This window comes from Staurois parvus, unplaced genomic scaffold (genome assembly GCF_062004578.1).
Source record: "Staurois parvus isolate SC_StPar_1 unplaced genomic scaffold, SC_StPar_1.0 ptg001245l, whole genome shotgun sequence".
Classification (NCBI taxonomy): domain Eukaryota; kingdom Metazoa; phylum Chordata; class Amphibia; order Anura; family Ranidae; genus Staurois; species Staurois parvus.
This window is the reverse complement of record NW_028319041.1, coordinates 233,616-254,487: the sequence shown is the minus strand read 5'-3', so window position 1 is coordinate 254,487 and position 20,872 is coordinate 233,616. Positions and strand designations below refer to the sequence as shown.

Sequence of the window (20,872 nt, the reverse complement as noted above, 5' to 3'; positions counted from 1 at the left end):
TCATTTGACATAAAGAACATGGTTCATGGTGAGACATAAAGAACATGGACCATGGTCAGACATAAAGAACATAGTCCATGCTCAGACATAAAGAACATGGTCCATGCTCAGACATAAAGAACATGGTCCATGGTGAGACATAAAGAACATAGTCCATGCTCAGACATAAAGAACATGGTCCATGCTCAGACATAAAGAACATGGTCCATGGTCAGACATAAAGAACATGGTCCATGCTCAGACATAAAGAACATGATCCATGGTCAGACATAAAAAACATGGTCCATGCCCAGACATAAAGAACATGGTCTATGCTCAGACATAAAGAACATGGTCCATGCTCAGACATAAAGAACATGGTCCACAGTCAGACATACAGAACATGGTCCACGGTCAGACATACAGAACATGGTCCACGGTCAGTCATATAGAACATGGTCCATGGTCAGTCATATAGAACATGGTCCATGCTCAGACATAAAGAACATGATCCACGGTCAGACATAAAGAACAGGGTCCATGATCAGACATAAAGAACATGGTCCACGGTCAGACATAAAGAGCATGGTCCATGCTTAGACATAAAGAACATGGTCCATGCTCAGACATAAAGAACATGGTCCATGCTTAGACATAAAGAACATGGTCCATGCTCAGACATAAAGAACATGGTCCATGGTGAGACATAAAGAACATTGTCCATGGTCAGACATAAAGAACATGGTCCATGGTCAGACATAAAGAACATACTCCATGCTCAGATATAAAGAACATGGTCCATGGTCAGACATAAAGAACATGGTCCATGGTCAGACATAAAGAACATGGTCCATGGTCAGACATAAAGAACATGGTCCATGGTCAGACATAAAGAACATGGTCCATGGTCAGACATAAAGAACATGGTCCATGCTCAGACATAAAGAACATGGTCCATGCTCAGACATAAAGAACATGGTCCATGCTCAGACATAAAGAACATGGTCCATGGTCAGACACAATAAAAGGGCGGTCTCAGGTTAGGCATTCATAACATACATAAATGGTTAAGCATGCACCGACTCCCCAGTAACATGCGTGTAACCTATAAGGAGATGGAGCTAAAGAGCAAATGTGTCACATAGCCAACCTTGTTGAACTGTACCCGAGTATATCTGGTCACTGAAAAGACTAAGAAGCGGTGGAGAGAAGGAGGGCTAGAAAGACAATGGGAGAATGGAAGAGGGGAGGGATGGCGGTCAAGGGCACAGAGGGGATGGAAGGCAGGGTAGAGTGGCAACCATTACCTGTGGGGGGGCCACCAATGCAGCATAAAGACCCTTACAATATATATTTGGAGATGCTTGTCAAAGGTACGTGGGAGGAAGTGTTTGATCCAAGCGGCCCAGATCTTGTCAAAGTTGGCCTATCTGCCGAACAGTTTTGCTGTCATATTGTTTTATAAATCAAGGTTTCTTTAATTTCTTCACTTCAAGGAAATTCAGAACTGGAGATCTCCATGCCTTGGCAATAGCAGTAGTCTGGTGGGTTTTTGTTAGTCTGGAGCTTCTGATGAGCCTGGGTTGAGCGGGTGGCCTAGAATGATGGCTATGTGACTATACACCTTAGTTTTGAAAGTCGTGGTGTTCCTTCACTTAGTCTCGGGCTCTTGAATGAGTCTTAGACTTTTTAAAACACACAAATCTTTTTCCCAACTTTGAGTTATTTCTTGATGTCTATCTTACAGATCCTCCACACTTCATCGAAGTTCTGGCAGATTGTACAGCAGAACTAGGAGAGACTGTTAAGCTAGCCTGCCGGGTCACCGGAACCCCGAAGCCTATTGTCACCTGGTACAAAGGTAATTTGTTCATTCAGTTGACTTTCAGAATGTCCATAATGCCCATAGCATACCAGATGTGGAGTGATTTTAAAGACTCTGGAAGTTTCTGGAACTCTTTCCTATTAGGGAATCCATACAGTACATTCAGAAAATGGATGGTAGTGGGTCATTCCTTTTCCTTTGTGGAAAAGGTCCTGTATAAACCTACCAGCAGGGCCGGTGCTTCCACTGGGCAAACTAGGCAGCCGCCTAGGATGCACTTCCACCTAGGGGCACCAGGGTACAGCACAGGCCAGCACTTTCTCTGTGTGGCCTATGGACCTCTTGTATGAAGTCTTCATTTCTCTGCAGAGTCCCCCCCCCTCATCATACACAGGAAATGATGGTGTCTTTACTCTGCACAATTGTCACAACCTGTCCACACACATGACCATTTAGTACATACATACAGTTGTGTTCAAAATAATATCAGTCAGACATCACTAACCGGATCAATCACTGTTTTTGGTAGAAATTATATTTCTACATGGCAAATAATTTCCTAGCAGGTGTAGTAGAGTAATAGAAATCCAACAGACCCAACAGTCATGACATGCATGCTGCTGATTTTGTGTCATTGAATCACTCATTGAAAGGGGCGTGTTCAATATAATAGCAGTGTGGAGTTCTATTAGTGAGGTCATTCATTCTTTGAAAAACAGGTGGCAATTATTGCCCTTATTTAAGGAAGAAAGGCAGCAAATGTTGGACATGCTGGTTACAGTGCATTTCTCTCTGAAATTCTGAGGAAAATGGGTCATTCCAGACATTGTTCAGAAGAACAGCGTAAAGTTGATTGGAGAGGGGAAAACATATAAAGAAGTGCAGAAAATGATCGGCTGCTCAGCTAAAATGATCGCAAATGCTTTAAAATGGCAACCAAAACCTGAAAGACGCGGAAGAAAGCGAAAAACTACCATTGGAATGGATAGAAGAATAGCCAAAATGGGGCGGACTCAGCCAACAATCAGCTCCAGGAAGATGAAAGAAGGTGTGACGTTCCCTGTGAGGACTGTTACAATTAGAAGACGCCGATGTGAAGCCAAGCTATCTGCAAAAAGTCCCCGCAAAGTCCGACTGTTGGGAAAAAGACATGTGCTGAAGAGGTTACAATCTGCCAAAGAGCACATTGACTGGCCTAAAGAGAAATGGCCCAACATTTTGTGGACTGATGAAAGTAAGATTGTTCTTTTTGGGTCTAGTGGGCGGAGACAGTTTGTCAGACGACCCCCAAATACTGAATTCAAGCTACAGTACACTGTGAAGACAGTGAAGCATGGTGGTGCAAGCATCATGATATGGGGATGTTTCTCATACTACGGTGTTGGGCCTATTTATCGCATACCAGGGATCATGGATCAGTTTGAATACATCAGAATACTTGAAGAGGTCATGCTGCCTTATGCTGAAGAGGAAATGCCCTTGAAATGGGTGTTCCAACAAGACAACGACCCCAAACACACCAGTAAACGTGCAACATCTTGGTTCCAGACCAACAAGATGGACGTTATGGAGTGGCCAGCCCAATCCCCGGATCTTCATCCAATAGAAAACTTGTGGGGTGACATCAAAAATGTCGTTTCTGAGGCAAAACCAAGAAATAGAGAAGAACTGTGGAATGTGGTCCAATCATCCTGGGCTGGCATACCTGATCACAGGGGCCAGAAGTTGGGGGACTCCATGCAACACAGATGTACAGCAGTTCTCAGAAACAGTGCGACTACAACCAAATATTCATGAAGTCATTCAAAGGAAAGCAAAATCTTCAAACATTTCTCAGTTTATATAGTGAATGTTTGAGTTTGTAAAGAAGAATACAAACACTGCGATTTTTTTTGAACCGTCTAATATTCACTTTTCTTCAATTTTTTTAGAGGAACAACACAAATTTGATATATTTTTCTTCATGTTGTGATTTGGAATAGAATGTGTCGTGTTCCCAATGCATTTGTGTGGATGGAAATAAAAGCTATTAGAAGGATTTTCAGCTTTATTCACTTTTTTCAACACACTGCTATTATTTTGAACACAACTGTATATATAAATGACAGTAGTCCATGTAGCAGTGAAGTGTCGACTCCCCCTAGTATGGGAAGTGATGACATTACCCCCAGGACCCCTGGCGGTCAGTAGTCTCTGATCTCTGTGTACTTCACATTGGCACACACCACACACAATCCTCCAGCTGTAACAGGTAGCAGGCTAGTGACCAAAAAGTCCAGCAATGGTTCCGCCTTCTTCTACAAAGATGGAGCCAATCAATAGGTGGGGTGTGCTCTGGTTTCAGGGTTAACCCTATAGTGCTGGGAGGCCGCCTGTCCTCCCTGAGTGTTGCAACCTGGACTCTGCACAGGAGCCATAAGAGGTAAGCCGAGCCCAGGAGGATTGAGGGTCATGGAGATGACAGGAGGAGGGGGTGGACAATGGTCAGGAGTTGAGCAGATGCTGATTGATTGTGCGGGACGCAGCCACGTCATGAACGATCCTTCAGCTCACTGGTCTTGCCTAGGGTGCAAAATAGTCTAGCACCGGCCCTGCTTACCAGCAAGTCCTAGCACTACGCGACAAGCATTGTTTGGTTTCCAATTCACTGATATTCCAGGTAGGATATCTGACCGTATGGCTGGTCTTGGATAAGTGGGAAGACTAAAATGAGCACTTGTAGACTTAATCAGGAGAACAGCGACTTTTCTCACCCATCTCATGGTATTCCCTTCTCCAGTAGTGTGAAAAAGCTTGAAGTCATATTTAACATGGAAGTTAGGTCCCTCGTCATGGCTGTGATGGATTTACAGACCTGGGAGCTCCAGATCCCACCGCTGGAGGCCATGGGAAACATACCAAACCCTTTTGTTGGGCATAGAGGGACAAATAACTTCCTGAAAGCAACAGGAAGGAAGAAAGTAGCCCATCTGTGAAAAAGTCAGTGGATTATGAGGACAATATACAACAGGCATTTTTCTGTCCTTTTGCCTGAGTGATGCTCAAAATTATTTGTTGTGATGAGGTTTTTTTTGCCATCCTTACTTGGCTTAGAGTACACCTAGGGCAAAATCTACTTTTAGTTTAAGATGGATTCTGACTCATTGTTATGGGTTACAATATGAGGTGGTATCAAAAACTTTTGAGACTAAGTTTGTAACATGCCAACAAATGGCAGCACAATGCTGCACACACAGTCAAAGGGAGCACCGACCTTCATAAGTCAGTGTTCCAAAAGAAATCATCCTGTGTACATCGGAAGCTGTGCAACTGGTGCTGTTCTAAGCACGTGTGTTGCCATGTCTATGTTAGGGATCCGGGTATGACTAGAAATGTGTGGACTGACACAGGGAAGTAGCAGGCTTCAGGAACACAGGCATAGTCAGGGCTGGAGAGGTGGAATGGTCAGGCAGGCCGTTAGGTATTGTCAGGCACCGCCCGGCGGGATCTCTAGTACCCACAGAAACAGGATTCCCCAGGGCGTGGAGTCTAAGCCCCAGTCTGCCTTTTCACCAGAGCCCCTGATGGTGGGGATGGACTTGGCGCAGGACTGAGACCAGGTCGCGGCCCCTGAGTGCACCCAACTGTGGTAGAGGGGTCCGCCGAGGGTATGTACCATGGGAAAGCCTGACGTGAAGAGGCTGGCAGACCTAGTAACAGTGACAGATCCGAGTGGGATGGATGGATGGATCGTCTGGGTAGCGTCAGGTGTAGTCAGGCAGGCCAGGTCAGCAACGTACGGGCAGCGAGGTACCGGAGGAGCAGGCAGAGAATAGTCAGGGTCACAAGCCGGGTTCAGTAACTCACGGGCAGCGCGGTAGAGAGGATCAGGCAGAAGGATGGTCAGGCAAGCCAGGGGTTCAACAGGAGACGGTCAGCAGAGGTCAGGATCAAAGCAGGGTCAGCAACTAGGCAGATAAGCAGGAACACAGGATACCAGGTACAGGGACTCATGGGAAACATTACACCAAGGCCCTGATCACAGGCCTGGTCATTCCTTAAATACACCTCCTGCAATCAGCCCCAGGTGTTGGCTGACTGCAGAAGTGAGCTTCTGGCTGCTGAGAGCACCCGCTGGTCAGCCCTGGTACTGCAGCCCACACGGCAGGTGAGTCCCACCACCAGTGCTGAGTCCATTCCTGACAGTCTATTTCAACATGAACAGCAAGTTAGAACAAAGAGCAAATCTGAAATTCTGTGGAAAACGTGCCACAGAGACGTTTGACATGACTTGGCAAGTTTACAGCGATGCTGCAGTGAGTTGTTCGAGGTGTTTTGAGTACCAAGTGTGCTTCAAGAGTGGAAGAACATCACTGGAAGCCAACAAGAGATCAAGAAGAACTTCAACGAGCTCAACCCTCGAAAATGTTGAAACCATTTGGCAACTTGTGCTTGACGATTGTCGGAGAACAATCCACAACATTGCTGCCATTGTCGGTGTGTCATACAGAACAGTCCAGGCAATCCCCACATGTGATTTGAACATGCATCGTGTTGCTGCCAAGTTCGTGCCCAGACTGCCATGATCTCGCTTCCACACCCACCCTCCTCACCAGATTTGGCTCTTATGGACTCTTCCTGAAGATGAAGATCCAGCTTAAAGGCCGCCATTTTGACAACATTGAGGAAATCCAGGGCAAATAGCAGAAGGTGCTTGACACGCTTTGGAAAGAAGACTTCCAGGACACACTCCAGAAGCGGCAAAGTGGCAGGAACGCTGGGAGCGCTGTATTGCTGTGTCTACATCACAGAAAATAATTTTGAGCATCACTCAGGCAAAAGGACAGAAGAACGCCTGTTGAGTATTGTCCTCATAATCCACTGACTTTTTCACAGATGGGCTACTTTCTCCCTACCTGTTGCTTTCAGGAAGTTATTTGCCCCTCTATGCCCAACAAAAGGGTTTGGTATGTTTCCCATGGCCTCCAGCGGTGGGATCTGGAGCTCCTGTAAATCCATCACAGCCATGACGAGGTCCTAACTTCCATGTTAAATATTACTTCAAGCTTTTTCATACTACTGGAGAAGGGAATACCTTGAGATGGATGAGAAAAGTCGCTGCTCTCCTGATTAAGTCTACAAGCGCTCATTTTAGTGTTCCCACTTATCCAAGACCAGGTATCCTACCTGGAATATCGGTGAATTGGGGACTATTTTGAAGGTGATAGTGTGTAAACTTAGATAAATAAAGTACTTTCTTGTCTCGAAAATGTTTGATACCACCTCGTACTTTGAACATTGCCTTTTCCCTTAGCACATATTACCTTTGCTTGCAGATGGTCGTTCGGTGGAAGTGGATCCCCATCACATCATCATTGAAGACCCCGATGGTTCCTGCACTCTCATATTAGACAATATGACCGGCGCGGACTCTGGACAGTACATGTGCTTCGCCTCCAGTGCAGCCGGGAATGCCAGCACGTTAGGGAAGATCCTTGTCCAAGGTGATGGTTTATTTTGTATCTAGTTTCAGATTTAGATCTTGGGGGGCCCGGGGCACTTCAAGTTAGGGGGGGTCCCTTAACATAAAAATTTAATTATACCCATTTGCTTCTTGTAAACAAGCCAATAAATTTTGCAACATACGTTGCAGATCATGTCTTTTTTTGCACCCCTCCTGCTCCCAAGGCAGCCATCTCTTGCTGCCTACCGCTCGGCCTGACCCTGCTGATGATAGGTCCACTACTTATGTGCGGTTTTTTCCTTCCTGAATCGAAATTCAGACAAAATTTTTGTTATTCGGATGCATCATAATTTCCAAATTACAATAGTGATGATTTTAAACGAATCCAAAATAACAAAACAAAATTCGAATTGAATTTGAATTGAATTAAAAAACTATTTGAAATATAAACATATTGCTGACTATTGCTGATTTCGTTCAAAGACTGTGTACATTAGCGTTAGAATATAGCCGTCTTCCAAAATAAAATTTTGAATAGAATAGAATGAATAGAATAGAAAAAATAGAATACATTTGATTAGAATAGAGCAGAGTACAACAGAATAGAATAGAATCCCTCCTAGATTGTAAGCTCCGAGGAGCAGGGCCCTCCTATCCCTCTTGTATTGAACTGTATTGTTGCTGTATTGTCTCCCATTATATTGTAAAGCGCTGAGCAAACTGTTGGCGCCATATAAATCCTGTATAATAATAATATAAAATAATAAAATAGAATAGAAAATAAAGGAATAGAAATGGAAAGGAACAACATAGAAAAATAAAACAATAGAATAGAAAAGATTAGAGTAAAATAGAATAGATAATAAGGGAACAGAATAGACAATGGGATAGAATAAAATAGACTATAACCGTCTTCTGAAATTCGAAGATTGAATAGAACAAATTTACATAGTTGCATAGTTTGAATAGAATAGATTAGAATAGAAAAGAATAGAATAGATAAGAGTAAAACAGAATAGAATATAAAAGAATAGAATAAAATAGAATAGATCAAGGAATAAAAAAAAAAAATTGAATCGAAAAGACTATAATAGGAAAAAAAAAATAGAATAGAATAAAATAGAAAAAATATAGCCGTCTTCCTATTGTGAATTTCAAAAGGAATAGAATAAAACAAAATAGAATAGAATCAAAAAGAATAGAGCAGAACAGAATACAATAGAAAGAATATATCCGTCTTCTGAAAATCAAATTTCGAATAGAATAGAACCAGCTATTGTTCACAATGAATTTGCACCAAATCGATGTTTTCAATTCAAATTCGATTAGAATACTTCGAAACCATTGAAAACGAATAAACGAAACAAATTTTGTTACAAATTCAACAAAAAGAAATTAGTAACACAACGAATCAATCCGAAACGAAACAAATGTTTCCATTCTGCACCTGTCTAAGGTCCACTTCATGAAACTGCAGCTCAGGTGCAGGTTTTGTAGGACCTGCTAGCGTTGCCCAGTTGCAATCCTTTGATGAGGCAAGCACGCTCATTTGCATCAAACAAAGGTGGAAGCTGCTCCTATGGAAATGGAAACGTTTTGCTTAGAAATTTATTTTTAACATCTTGAAGGTCGGGGACACCTTTCCCAAGAGTGGAAAATTCCCTGAATTTCCGGCTGGCTGGATTTAGCAGCTCCTTGCAGAGATCTTGCCGGCTGTGGGAGAATTCTGCAGAAACATGCTGCGCACCCCTCCTCCCTCCCAGAGACGAGCCGTTCCGTGACTCAGAACTGGGAAACAACGCATTAGCGCTGAGTTCAGGGCCTGTCGCTGTGATTCACGCACACGGCTAGAATTATTCACTTTGCTTTCATCCTAATTAAGCCAAATTATGAAGTCGTTCCCATCATCGTGCAAATAGAATCTGGGCAAAGAGAGAAGAGAAGAACTTCGAGTCTGTTATTGTTGGCTTAATCATGATGAGTGCTTTCCCCATCCTTCACTTATATAGGAGGGATATATAATCTACGGGGAATGCGCACCATTTGTAAAGAAAACACAAGTGAGCCGGAAAAACCCATTTCTTGTATTTCTTGTGGGATTCATATTCTGTAACTGGAGGTGATAACAGAATGGGCCAATCATAAAACAAAACACGGAAACAAGTAAGCCAATGAAATGCCTCCTGTTCAGTAGTCTGTATCCCCTTAGTTCCTAATCCTATGTATCGCCCCCTTTATCATCAATGACAGCGTGGAGTCTTCTGTAATAGTCTATGAGGCCCCCGAATTCTTGCAGGTGGTAGAGCTGCCCATTCGTCTTGGCAAAATGCTTCCAGGTCATGCAAAGTCTTTGGTCATCTTGCATGAACTACATGTTTGAGATCTCCCCAGAGTGGCTCGATGATATTAAAGTCAGGAGACTGTGGTGGCCACTCCAGAACCTTCACCTTTTTCTGCTGTAACCACTGGAGGGTCAGCTTGGCCTTGTGCTGAGGGTCATTGTCATGCTGGAAAGTCCAAGAGCGTCCCATGGGAAGCTTTCCTGCAGAAGAATGCAAATTGTCTGCCAGTATTTTCTGATAACATGCTGAATTCATCTTCCTTCCTTCCTTGCTTCCTTCCTTCCTTCCTTTATGTTTCCATTCCTTTCCATACTTCCCTCCTTTCCTTCCTCCCTCTCTTCCTTCCTTCCTTCTCTCTTCTTCCTTCTCTCTTCCTCCCTTCCTTCATTTTTCTTCCTTCATTCCTTCTCTTACTTCCTTTTTTCCTTCTCTCCCATTCTTCTCTCCTTCCTTCCTTTTTGTCTTCCTTCCTTTTTTGCCTTCCTTCCTCCTTCCCTCCCTCCCTTCCTTCTTTCCTTCCTCCCTCCCTCCCTTCCTTCCTTCCTTCTTTCTTCTACCTTCCTTCTGGTTTCCATTCCTTTCCATCCTTCCCTCCTTTCCTTCCTCCCTCCCTTCCTTCCTTCCTTCCTCTTTCTTCTTCCTTCCTTCTGGTTTCCATTCCTTTCCATCCTTCCTTCCTTTCCTTCCTCCCTCTCTTCCTTCTTTCCTTCCTTCCTCCTTCCCTTCCTCCTTCCCTTCCTTCCTTCCTTTTTCTTCCTTCATTCCCCCTCTTTCTTACTTCCTTCTTTCCTTTTCTCTCATTCTTCTTTCCTTCCCTCCTTTTTGTTTCCCTTTCTTTCCGCCCCTTCCTTCCTTCCTCTCTCTCTCTTTCCTTCCTTGTTTGCCTTCTTCCCTTCCTTCCTTCTTTCCTTCCCTTCCTTCCTTTTTTCCTTCTCTTCCTCCCTTCCTTCTTTCTTCTTCCTTCCTTTTGGTTTCCATTCATTTCCATCCTTTCCTTTGTCCATCTCCACATCCCTTCCTTTCTTCCCCCCACCCCCCTTCCTCTGTTCCTTCCTTTCTTAATTCCTGAGTTTCCTGTCTTTACTTTCTTTCTCTCTTTCTTTCTCTCTTTCTTTCTCTCTTCCTTCCTTCCTTCCTTTCTCCCTTCCTTCCTTCCTTCCTTCCTTTCTCCCTTCCTTCCTTTCTCCCTTCCTTCCTTTCTCCCTTCCTTCCTTTCTCCCTTCCTTCCTTCCTTTCTCCCTTCCTTCCTTTCTCCCTTCCTTCCTTTCTCCCTTCCTTCCTTTCTCCCTTCCTTCCTTCCTTTCTCCCTTCCTTCCTTTCTCCCTTCCCTCCTTTCTCCCTTCCTTCCTTCCTTCCTCCCTTCCTTCACCCCTTCCTTCCTTCACCCCTTCCTTCCTTCACCCCTTCCTTCCTTCCTTCCTCTGCTCTTTACTCTGCTAACCATTGCGATGTTACTTTAGTTCCTCCAAGATTTGTCAACAAGCTGCGCAACTCTTACTTTGTGGACGGTGAAGAAGCTCGGTTCACGTGCACTATTGAGGGAGCGCCATACCCACAAATCCGGTGAGTAATCTAGTAATTCCGACTCATAATCATTAACCTTCCATTAAATGTGACATTGTGGTATTAATACCTTGTCTGCTCAATAACTGGCAGCAGTTCAGATACCGTCTGGCTACATTACGATCTGTAATAATGTTCCAGATGAATAATGAACTGAGCAGACGAGACCTCCAGTCATCATCTCTATAAAATACGTCCCTAGGAGTTCCCCAAAATGTTCCTCCGATGTCTAGCTGTGCTGGTTTAATAAATCTACCATTTTATAAGGGAAAGTTCACTATGATGCACAGGCAGGGGCGGACTGACCATTTGGAGACTCTGGCACTGCCCGAGGACCCGGGGTCAGTAGGGGGCCCCATGAGATGCCCCTGGTACCTTTTTCATAGGCTTTTTTGAGTTTGGGAAAGGACACAGGGGCCCCATGATCCCCTATTGCCCGGGGGTCCCATGAGTTGTCAGTCCGCTCCTGATCACAAGATATTTTATGCTGCGTTTGCCTGTTTACTATCATTTCCCTTTAATAGTGGCCTGCTGTTGCAGCAAAAAGCTTTGGCATGAGTCTATATGAGTATGTGAAAAAATGCTAGTCAGCAAAATGTTGAATCAGCTTTTGTACATCGAAATATTTAAAACCGAACAGGAAAAAAGCCGGAAAATGCCAATTCCTCCCAATTAGAACTCTTTATACATTTTTTATAGAATCCAGGGACTCAGGACAGGAAACAATTGCTGATTCTTCTTTGTATAATGTTGAAGCTGCTCTTACAGCGCACATAGGAGCTGGTTTACTGAAGGCAAATAGACTGTGCACTTTGCAAAGTACAGTTGCTCCAGAGCTTAGTAAATGAGCAGATGCTTTGCTGACGTCCATCATCCAATCAAGTGCAAGCAAAAATGCTGTTTTTCTTCTATTTTCCTTGCAGGTGATTGGGTATTTTTTGCAAAGTGAATGTTTACCTCATTGATTAAGCTCTGGAGAAACTGCACTTTGCAAAGTGCACAGTCTATTTGCCTTTAGTACATCAACCCCATATTGTAGTCATGTAAAATGTTAGAGATATTCTGGTCCATTGTGAAACATTGAACCTGCAACTGAAGCACCACACTGAGAATGGATCACCCCCCCCCCCACACACACACACACACACACACACACACACACTTTTTACACTATAAAAAAGCAAAAAATTTGAAGGTTTTCTTTGTTTCTGTTATAAAATTTTGCAAACAGGTAATTTTCTCTCTCACTGATGTGCATTGATGAGGCTGCACTGATAGGCAGCACTGATGGGCAATGATAGGCAGCACTGATGGGCACTGATAGGCAGCACTGATGGGCATTGATGAGGCTGCACTGATAGGCAGCACTGATGGGCACTGATAGGCAGCACTGATGGGCACTGATGAGGCGGCACTGGTGGGCATTGATGAGGCTGCACTGATAGGCAGCACTGATGGGCACTGATAAGCAGCACTGATGGGCACTGATAGGCAGCACTCATGGGCACTGATGAGGCAGGGCTGATGAGGTGGCACTGGTGGGCATTGATGAGGCTGCACTGATAGGCAGCACTGATGGGCACTGATGAGGCGGCACTGGTGGGCATTGATGAGGAGGCACTGATGGTGCACTGATATGCAGCAATGATGGGCACTGATAGGTGGCACTGGTGGGCACTGATTGGTGGCACTGACTGATAGCACTGCTGGGCACTGACGGGCAGCACTGCTGGGCACTGACGGCGGGGTTGCTGGGCACTGACAGGCGGCACTGCTGGGCAGCACTGATGGGTGACACTGCTGGGCACTAATGGGTGGCACTGCTAGGCACTGATGGTTGACACTCCTGGGCAGCACTGATGGGTGACAATGCTGGGCACTGGTGGGTAACACTGCTGGGCACTGATGGGCACTGATGGGTGACACTGCTGGGCAGCACTGATGAGCGGCACTGCTGGGTAGCACTGATGGGTGACGCTGCTGGGCACTGATGGGTGACACTGCTGGGCACTGATGGGTGACATTACTGGGCACTGCTGGGTGGCACTGATTACCAGTGCAGATCTCCCCTGTCAAATTTGCCGGTTATCGGCAGTACTTTCATCATGCTGTGACAGTGCGAGGAAAGTGCAGCCGATAACCGGCAACTGCATTTACTCTGTGATCTGCTGTCATTCGACACAACTGATCACGTGGTAAAAGGCAGCTGTGATTGGCCTTTTACCTAAACACATGATCAGCTGTGCGAAGCGGTTAAAGTGGAACCAAACTGTCTCAATCAACATGAGCTATTTTTAATCCTTATGCTAGCATTAGTAAATAGGAAGGTATAATAAATGTACTTGTTGAAACTTTTTTTTAACACTTCTTTAGTTACTTCCTGGGTTCTGGCCTAGGCCAAAGTGATGTCATACATCCCAGCAGTATGACGGAGGGGAGGAGGGGCTTTCTCAGCTAGCTACGCCCTACCGTCTGCATGCCTGTGCTAAGGGCAGATGGATATAAGGAAGTAAATGTTACATGAATCATCTGCTCTTACTTTAGATGGCTGCAGCTAGAAATGCTGGGGGAAGGGGGGGTTTCAAAGTGATTTCTTAGCAAAATAAAGCACGGACATGAATGGATGGGGGGGGGATTGCTTTGAATATTACAAATTAATTAGATGGTGTCTTCAGTTTGTGGGGCTCAGAAACAGTTTGGTTCCACTTTAAAATAAGGAATGCTATGTACAATATAATGTATTGCGGCATTTTCACTAGACAGATGCAAAGTCCGTCAGCAGCTGGCTGGGCTGCTCCAACCATATCTACTGTATGATCCATATTGTTTAACCATTCAAGTAAATACCATTCCATATTTTCAAGCCCTGATGAACAGAGCGATTTCCAAAATGCGTTAGTCTTGTGCTATAAATTTATATCCAGATGATCAGATGATGAGCTTCAATCTTAGACTCTTAGCTACGAGTCAAGGAAACTGTGGAAATCCTTTGGCGCGGGGATGCGACCATATCCAGATACCTTGTCTACACACCACCACAAGGATAAGGTGGGGTTCTGGCACTACTCTTCCTGTTTGCCCAAGTCAACAAGAACCACTTGATGGATATGACCACTTTGGAGTTTAGAAAACGTATGGTAAAGGAACAGTGTGTGGTCAGTCTGAGTTTCGTTGTGTCCCGAGTACCAGTTTTACATTTGCTTTTCCTTGTTGTCTGGAGCTGCTCTACCATACATGAAAAATTAGATCTTCCATTCAGAATTAGGGGGAAGATGGATATCTAAGATTTCTCTTACATCCCTCCCTCCAAAGCAGGGGTCTGCAAACTACATCCCCAGGGCCAAATCCACCTCAGATGATCAGATGATGAGCTTCAATCTTAGACTCTTAGCTACAAGTCAAGGAAACTGTGGAAATCCTTTGGCGCGGGGATGCGACCATATCCAGATACCTTGTCTACACACCACCACAAGGATAAGGTGGGGTTCTGTCACTACACTTCCTGTTTGCCCAAGTCAACATGAAACATTTCCATTTTATTTGATTCATATTTGGGGATCCAGCCTACCTACTAGGTTCTTCTAAGACCATGTTCTCACGGGGTGTCTGAATCTGTGCCCCGTGTGACAGCCGGGTTTCCCGTGTCCCATTTGTATGAACAAAGCCTAACTATCATTCTGGTATTCATCTTGAGCAGTTGGCTGCCCGACTAGCTATGCTGCAGTGCTTATTGGTATCTTTCTTGTGCCAATGACCATTATTCCGAGCCAAGAAAATACAGTCAGTGATTGTTCCCAGATTTTCATCTCTGCTCCTTGATGTGAGGAGAATGCGGCTTTATCATCGTACATAGCAGCAAGAAAGGGAAATAAAATAGAAGAACATGGAATGAAGAGACTGTAGGCCTACTTAGAACCACTTGATGGATATGACTACTTTGGAGTTTAGAAAACATATGCTAAAGGAACAATGGGTGGTCAATCTGAGTTTTGTTGTGTCCCCTGAGTACCAGTTTTACATTTGCTTTTCCTTGTCGTCTGGAACTGCTCTACCATACATGAAAAATTAGATCTTCCATTCAGCATTAGGGGGAAGGTGGATATTTAAGTTTTCTCTTACATCCCTCCCTCCAAAGCAGGGCTCTGCAGACTACATCCCCAGGGCAAATCCACCCCAGATGATCAGATGATGAGCTTCAATCTTAGACTCTTAGCTACAAGTCAAGGAAACTGGAAATCCTTTGGCGTGGGGATGCAACCATATCCAGATACCTTGTCTAAAAACCACCACAAGGATAAGGTGGGGTTCTGGCACTACTCTTCCTGTTTGCCCAAGTCAACAAGAACCACTTGATAGATATGACCACTTTGGAGTTTAGAAAACGTATGGTAAAGGAACAGTGTGTGGTCAGTCTGCGTTTCGTTGTGTCCCGAGTACCAGTTTTACATTTGCTTTTCCTTGTCGTCTGGAGCTGCTCTACCATACATGAAAAATTAGATCTTCCATTCAGCATTAGGGGGAAGATGGATATCTAAGATTTCTCTTACATCCCTCCCTCCAAAGCAGGGGTCTGCAAACTACATCCCCAGGGCCAAATCCACCCCAGATGATGAGCTTCAATCTTAGACACTTAGCTACAAGTCAAGGAAACTGGAAATCCTTTGGCGTGGGGATGCAACCATATCCAGATACCTTGTCTAAACACCACCACAAGGATAAGGGGAGGTTCTGGCACTACACTTCCTGTTTGCCCAAGTCAACATGAAACATTTCCATTTTATTTGATTTGTATTTGAGGATTCAGCCTACTTACTAGGTTCTTCTAAGACCATGTTCTCACGGGGTGTATGACTCTGTGCCCTGTGTGACAGCCGTGTTTCCCGTGCCCCATGTGTATGAACAAAGCCTATCATTCTGGTATTCATCTTGAGCAGTTGGCTGCCCGACTAGCTATGCTGCAGTACTTGTTGGTATCTTTATTGTGCCAATGACCATTATTCCGAGCCAAGAAAATACAGCCAGCGATTGTTCCCAGCTTTTCATCCCCGCTCCCTGATGTGAGGAGACTGCAGCTTTATCATCGTACATAGCAGCAAGAAAGGGAAATAAAGTAGAAGAACATGGAATGAAGAGACTGTAGGCCTACTTAGAACCACTTGATGGACATGATCACTTTGAAGTTTCGAAAACGTATGCTTAAGGAACAATGTGTGGTCAGTCTGAGTTTCGTTGTGTCCCCTGAGTACCAGTTTTACGTTTGCTTTTCCTTGCTGTCTGGAACTGCTCTACCATACATGAAAAACTAGATCTTCCATTCAGCATTAGGGGGAAGGTGGATATTTAAGTTTTCTCTTACATCCCTCCCTCCAAAGCAGGGGCCTGTAATCTACATCCCCAGGGCCAAATCCACCCCACTGTAAGATTCCATCCAGCCCACAGATAGGGTTAGTGGCCTCTCACGTCTTTAGGTCACCCTGTGGTCCTTGCTTCTCCTCAACATCTACAACCCCCACATTTGGTCTCCAGTGTAGATTTCCCTGCTCTGTAATTGGACTACCGTTTTTTGCTAGCACCTCTGGTGTCCTAAAAACTGATCATGTAAATCCCCCTTCCATCAGATCCTCCCCCCTGCATTAGCATCCCCTTACTTCAGAGTTCCCATCAGAGTCCCCCCTTATATTAGGGTCCAGGTCAGAGTCCCCCTTTATATGACAGTCTCTAATAGACTCCCTCCTTACATGAGAGTTTCCATCAGAATTCTACCTTAGATGAGAGTCCCCATCAGAGTCCCCCCTTACATCAGTTGAGAAAAGTAGAAAGATTTCTATGGGTTTTTAAATGTTTTTTATTTTACCATTTTATAGCTACTGTATGCTCAACTTTTTTAAATATTACCAATTACTAAGTTGAATGCAAATATATTTGAGAATACCTATCCATTCATTATGTTGCACATACGGTAAATAATTCAACTGTGCGAAGGATGGGTCGGGTGAAACCAGAAGTGTTTTATTAGGAATGGCTGTAACAAACACAGAAAACCCTTAATTACATGTGACTGGATATGTTCACTGTAATCACTGTCCTGTAGGAAACAAAGTGTTAGACTTTTTGTTCCTACTTCTGTGTCTTCCTATTATCACAGGAAGTAGTTCTGCCCTCTTGTGATGGTACAATAAAAATGCAGTCACTAGTATCTTCTATTGACAAAGATAGATCACTGTTATATTAGGTATTAGGCTTTGGATTTAAATTTTATGGGGCTGCCTATTTTCTACACCTCTTATACTCTCCCCCACAAATTGTTATGTCGTCCCTGACATACGCAGAATTTTTTTAAGAAAACATTCTTTTACTTGTCTAGTAGTAACCATAGGAAGCCAATGGTAAGTAGTAACCAAGTTACTTGAGGAAACATCCTCCCTGTGACATCTACTCCCTATTACATCACAGCTTCCCACCAGGCCCACAGCGCTATAGTACCTGGCAAGATATAGTTGCGTGTAACCAACTATTTAGTAAAACCCCTTTCTATACATATTTGTATAAGTTACTAAGTTTAGACAAAGGTGATGAGAAACTAGGGAACATTTTATTACTTTTATACCTTTTTATCATAATGGCGGAATACCCATTGTACATCCACAATGCAGCACAACGTTGCCATCAACTGCTCTGTACTTTTATCGGCCGACTTTGTCTCTTTGTAACATCTAGTTCCCTCACCTAAAACTGTTTCTGCCTGACTTACAATATCTGCAGTACAAATGCAATTTTATTTTTCCTTACTTGAACCAACAGAAAAGTAACATATAATTATTCTGGTTTTGGTAATTAACTTTGGTATAGTGTTCCAAATAGTAAACAGTGGATCAATAAACATAATCACTTCTACCAACTTCTATAGTCTTCAGCAAAACATTCTGAACTGAAATACCAGCTAGAGTCAACAGGTAATGTAGGAATACTGTCTATAACCTGTATAGATGAAACTCTGGTAACACTACTGGGTTGACCTAAAGTGTCATATGTCAAAATCTTTGGTTGTCTCCTGTTCCTGTAGGGTTATATTCTACATTGAGGAAGTGAATCTGAAAGGTCCTCATTCTCCTCTACATCACTTTCAACAAGTTGTTCTGTGTTCTCTGTTGCTGGGCATTCTTCTTCTATACCTCCAAATGCATACTCAGGTTGTTCAATTTGATCTATAGGCTCAGTCTCTCTGACTCCTTGTAAATCATACTCACTTACTTCCAGCTGACGTGGGTAGAACTCAATAGCTTCTGGATTTAGCTCTGTACTTTCCTCTGGGTGGTCATGCTGGGTGACTGGGATGAAAGATCTCCAGTGTCTTTGTTTGTGATCTGATTCATTTTCTGATTCTCCCTCAGATATCTGTGTAGGTTGTTGAGTTGTATTTCGATCCTTCACTTGCTTTCTTGCATTGGTTCTTTTGGGTATCTGTTGACCTTGGTCACTAGGTAGATAATCACATGGCAATAGTAAGTTGCGATGTAAAATCCTTGTTCGGCCTTTTCCAGTTTCTGGTTTGATTTCATACACTGGACTGTCTGCATACTTCTTTTTAAGAACAACATGTATGGTATCTTCCCAAAATGATCTCAATTTTCCTGGACCTCCTCTTTCGGTAAGATTTCTGACTAGAACTTCGCTACCTGGTAGAAGTTCAGCTCCATGAATTTTCTTGTCATAATGTTCTTTTCCTCTCTGTGCAGCTTGAGTAGCTATTTTTGAAGCAACTTTATAGGCCTCAGACATTCTATCTGTCCATATGTTCACATATTCAGAGTAGTTCTTGTATTTTTCAGTTACTGGAGTGTCAAACATACTATCAATGGGTAGTCTTGGAGACCTTCCAAACAGTAGAAAGAATGGAGATTGTCCTGTAGCTTCACTTCGAGTACAATTATATGCATGGACTACCTTTGCTAGTGAATTTTTCCAGTCATTTTTGGAATCTGGTGACAGGGTATGAAGCATAGATAGCAGGGTACGATTAAATCTTTCAACTTGGCCATTACCTTCTGGGTGATATGGCATTGTGTGAGAATTTTGGATGTGGCAGTGCTTCCCTAATGTCAAAAACAAGTGATTTTCAAACTCTCTACCCATATCATGGTGAATTCTGGTGGGAAATCCGAATTTTAAGACAAAATCATTGAATATTTTGTCAGCAACAGTTTTTGCGGACTTGTTCTTGGTTGCATATGCCTGAGCAAATCTTGTAAAATGATCTATTACCACTAAGATATACTCATATCCACCTTTACATTTCTCAAGATGAAGAAAGTCAATGGAGACCATCTCAAAAGGATAAGTTGTCACAATATTGTTCAACGGGGCCCGAACAAGCTTATTTGGCCGTTTGTCTTTCAGACAAGTACATTGACGTGTGATGTAATGCTCAGTGTCCCTTTGCATATGTGGCCAAAAGAATCTTTCTCTGATTAAATTTACAGTCCTTTCTACTCCTAAGTGTCCCATCTCTTCATGTAACTCCTTCCATACTAAGTGATGGTACAACTTTGGCAACACTAGTTGAGAACCAGATTATGTTTTCCGTCTCAAAATTTTATTGTCGTCAAGGTAGAGTTTGGTCCATTGTTTCATAAGTATGAAAAGATCAACAGGTTCACCTTGTCGTTCCTGTTTGGATGGAAACTTGTTTTGGCTTTTATACTTCCATACTTTTCCAATCACAGAGTCTTCCTTCTGTGCGGTTCTTATTGTCTCTTTTGGTATTTGAGTTACCTTCTTTGGTGCTGCATCGGTTGTATTGGCAATCGTCATTGGACATAGCCAAGGTATCCTTTCTTTTTGATGTGCTTGAATTGCTTGGGTTATGGAAGTGATGACTTTGGGGTCTACTGCTTGTGAACATTGTTGCATGTATTGTTCAGGACTCAATGGCAAACGAGAAAGTACATCTGCATCAGCATTCCTTCTCCCAGGACGATATTTAATAGTGAAGTTGAAGTCAGCTAGTTCTGCAACCCATCGATGTCCTGTAGCATTCAATTTTGCTGTAGTGAGGACATAGGTTAGTGGATTGTTGTCAGTATATACAACAAATGATGGACAGTAATATAGGTAATCTCGGAATCTATCACATATTGCCCACTTCATTGCTAGAAACTCGAGCTTCCCTGAATGCATGTGGTAGTTTTTCTCAGCAGGTGTGAGAGTTCTAGACCCATAAGCAATCACCTTTAGTTTCTCCTCTTGCTCTTGGTATAATACGGCTCCTAGTCCTTCTTGTGAGGCATCACAGTGAAGAACAAAGGGTTTGGAATAATCGGGGTAACCCATAACTGGAGGATGAGTTAACACTTCAATGAGCTGGTTCAGTACTATCTGATGATGGTCAGTCCAGGCTATAGACTGATAGGATGGAAGTTGACCTTTTGACTTTGGGATTGGTTTCCTCCTCTTCTTTGTCTGGTTATCTGGTGTTGAGGTTGTGGTAGGTGTCAAACCTGCTGACAATAGTTCATACAGAGGTTTGGCAATTCTGGAGAAGTTTTGAACATAAGGGCGATAGTAGGAAATAAATCCTAATAGTTTCCTGAGTTCTCCGACAGTCTTTGGTTGGTTGTTTCTTAAGGCAAGAACAGGTGCTGTGTCGGCCGGGTCCATAGAGTGGCCTTCTTTTGACACAATCTTGCCCAGGAATCTGACTTTATTTTGAAAAAGTTCACA

At 43.5% G+C, this 20,872-nt stretch overlaps 1 protein-coding gene across 34 annotated transcripts in view; it reads left to right on the top strand.

The window, feature by feature from the left end:
• OBSCN (obscurin, cytoskeletal calmodulin and titin-interacting RhoGEF) overlaps positions 1-20,872 on the top strand; it is a 518,757-nt gene that overhangs the window by 459,618 nt on the left and 38,267 nt on the right. For all 34 annotated transcript variants that reach the window (XM_089660447.1, XM_089660452.1, XM_089660453.1 and 31 more), the window contains 3 exons: positions 1,727-1,840; positions 7,120-7,287; positions 11,050-11,152. In XM_089660447.1, coding sequence (XP_089516573.1) covers positions 1,727-1,840; positions 7,120-7,287; positions 11,050-11,152 — 385 coding nt within the window. The remainder of the gene's footprint in view (positions 1-1,726; positions 1,841-7,119; positions 7,288-11,049; positions 11,153-20,872) is intronic.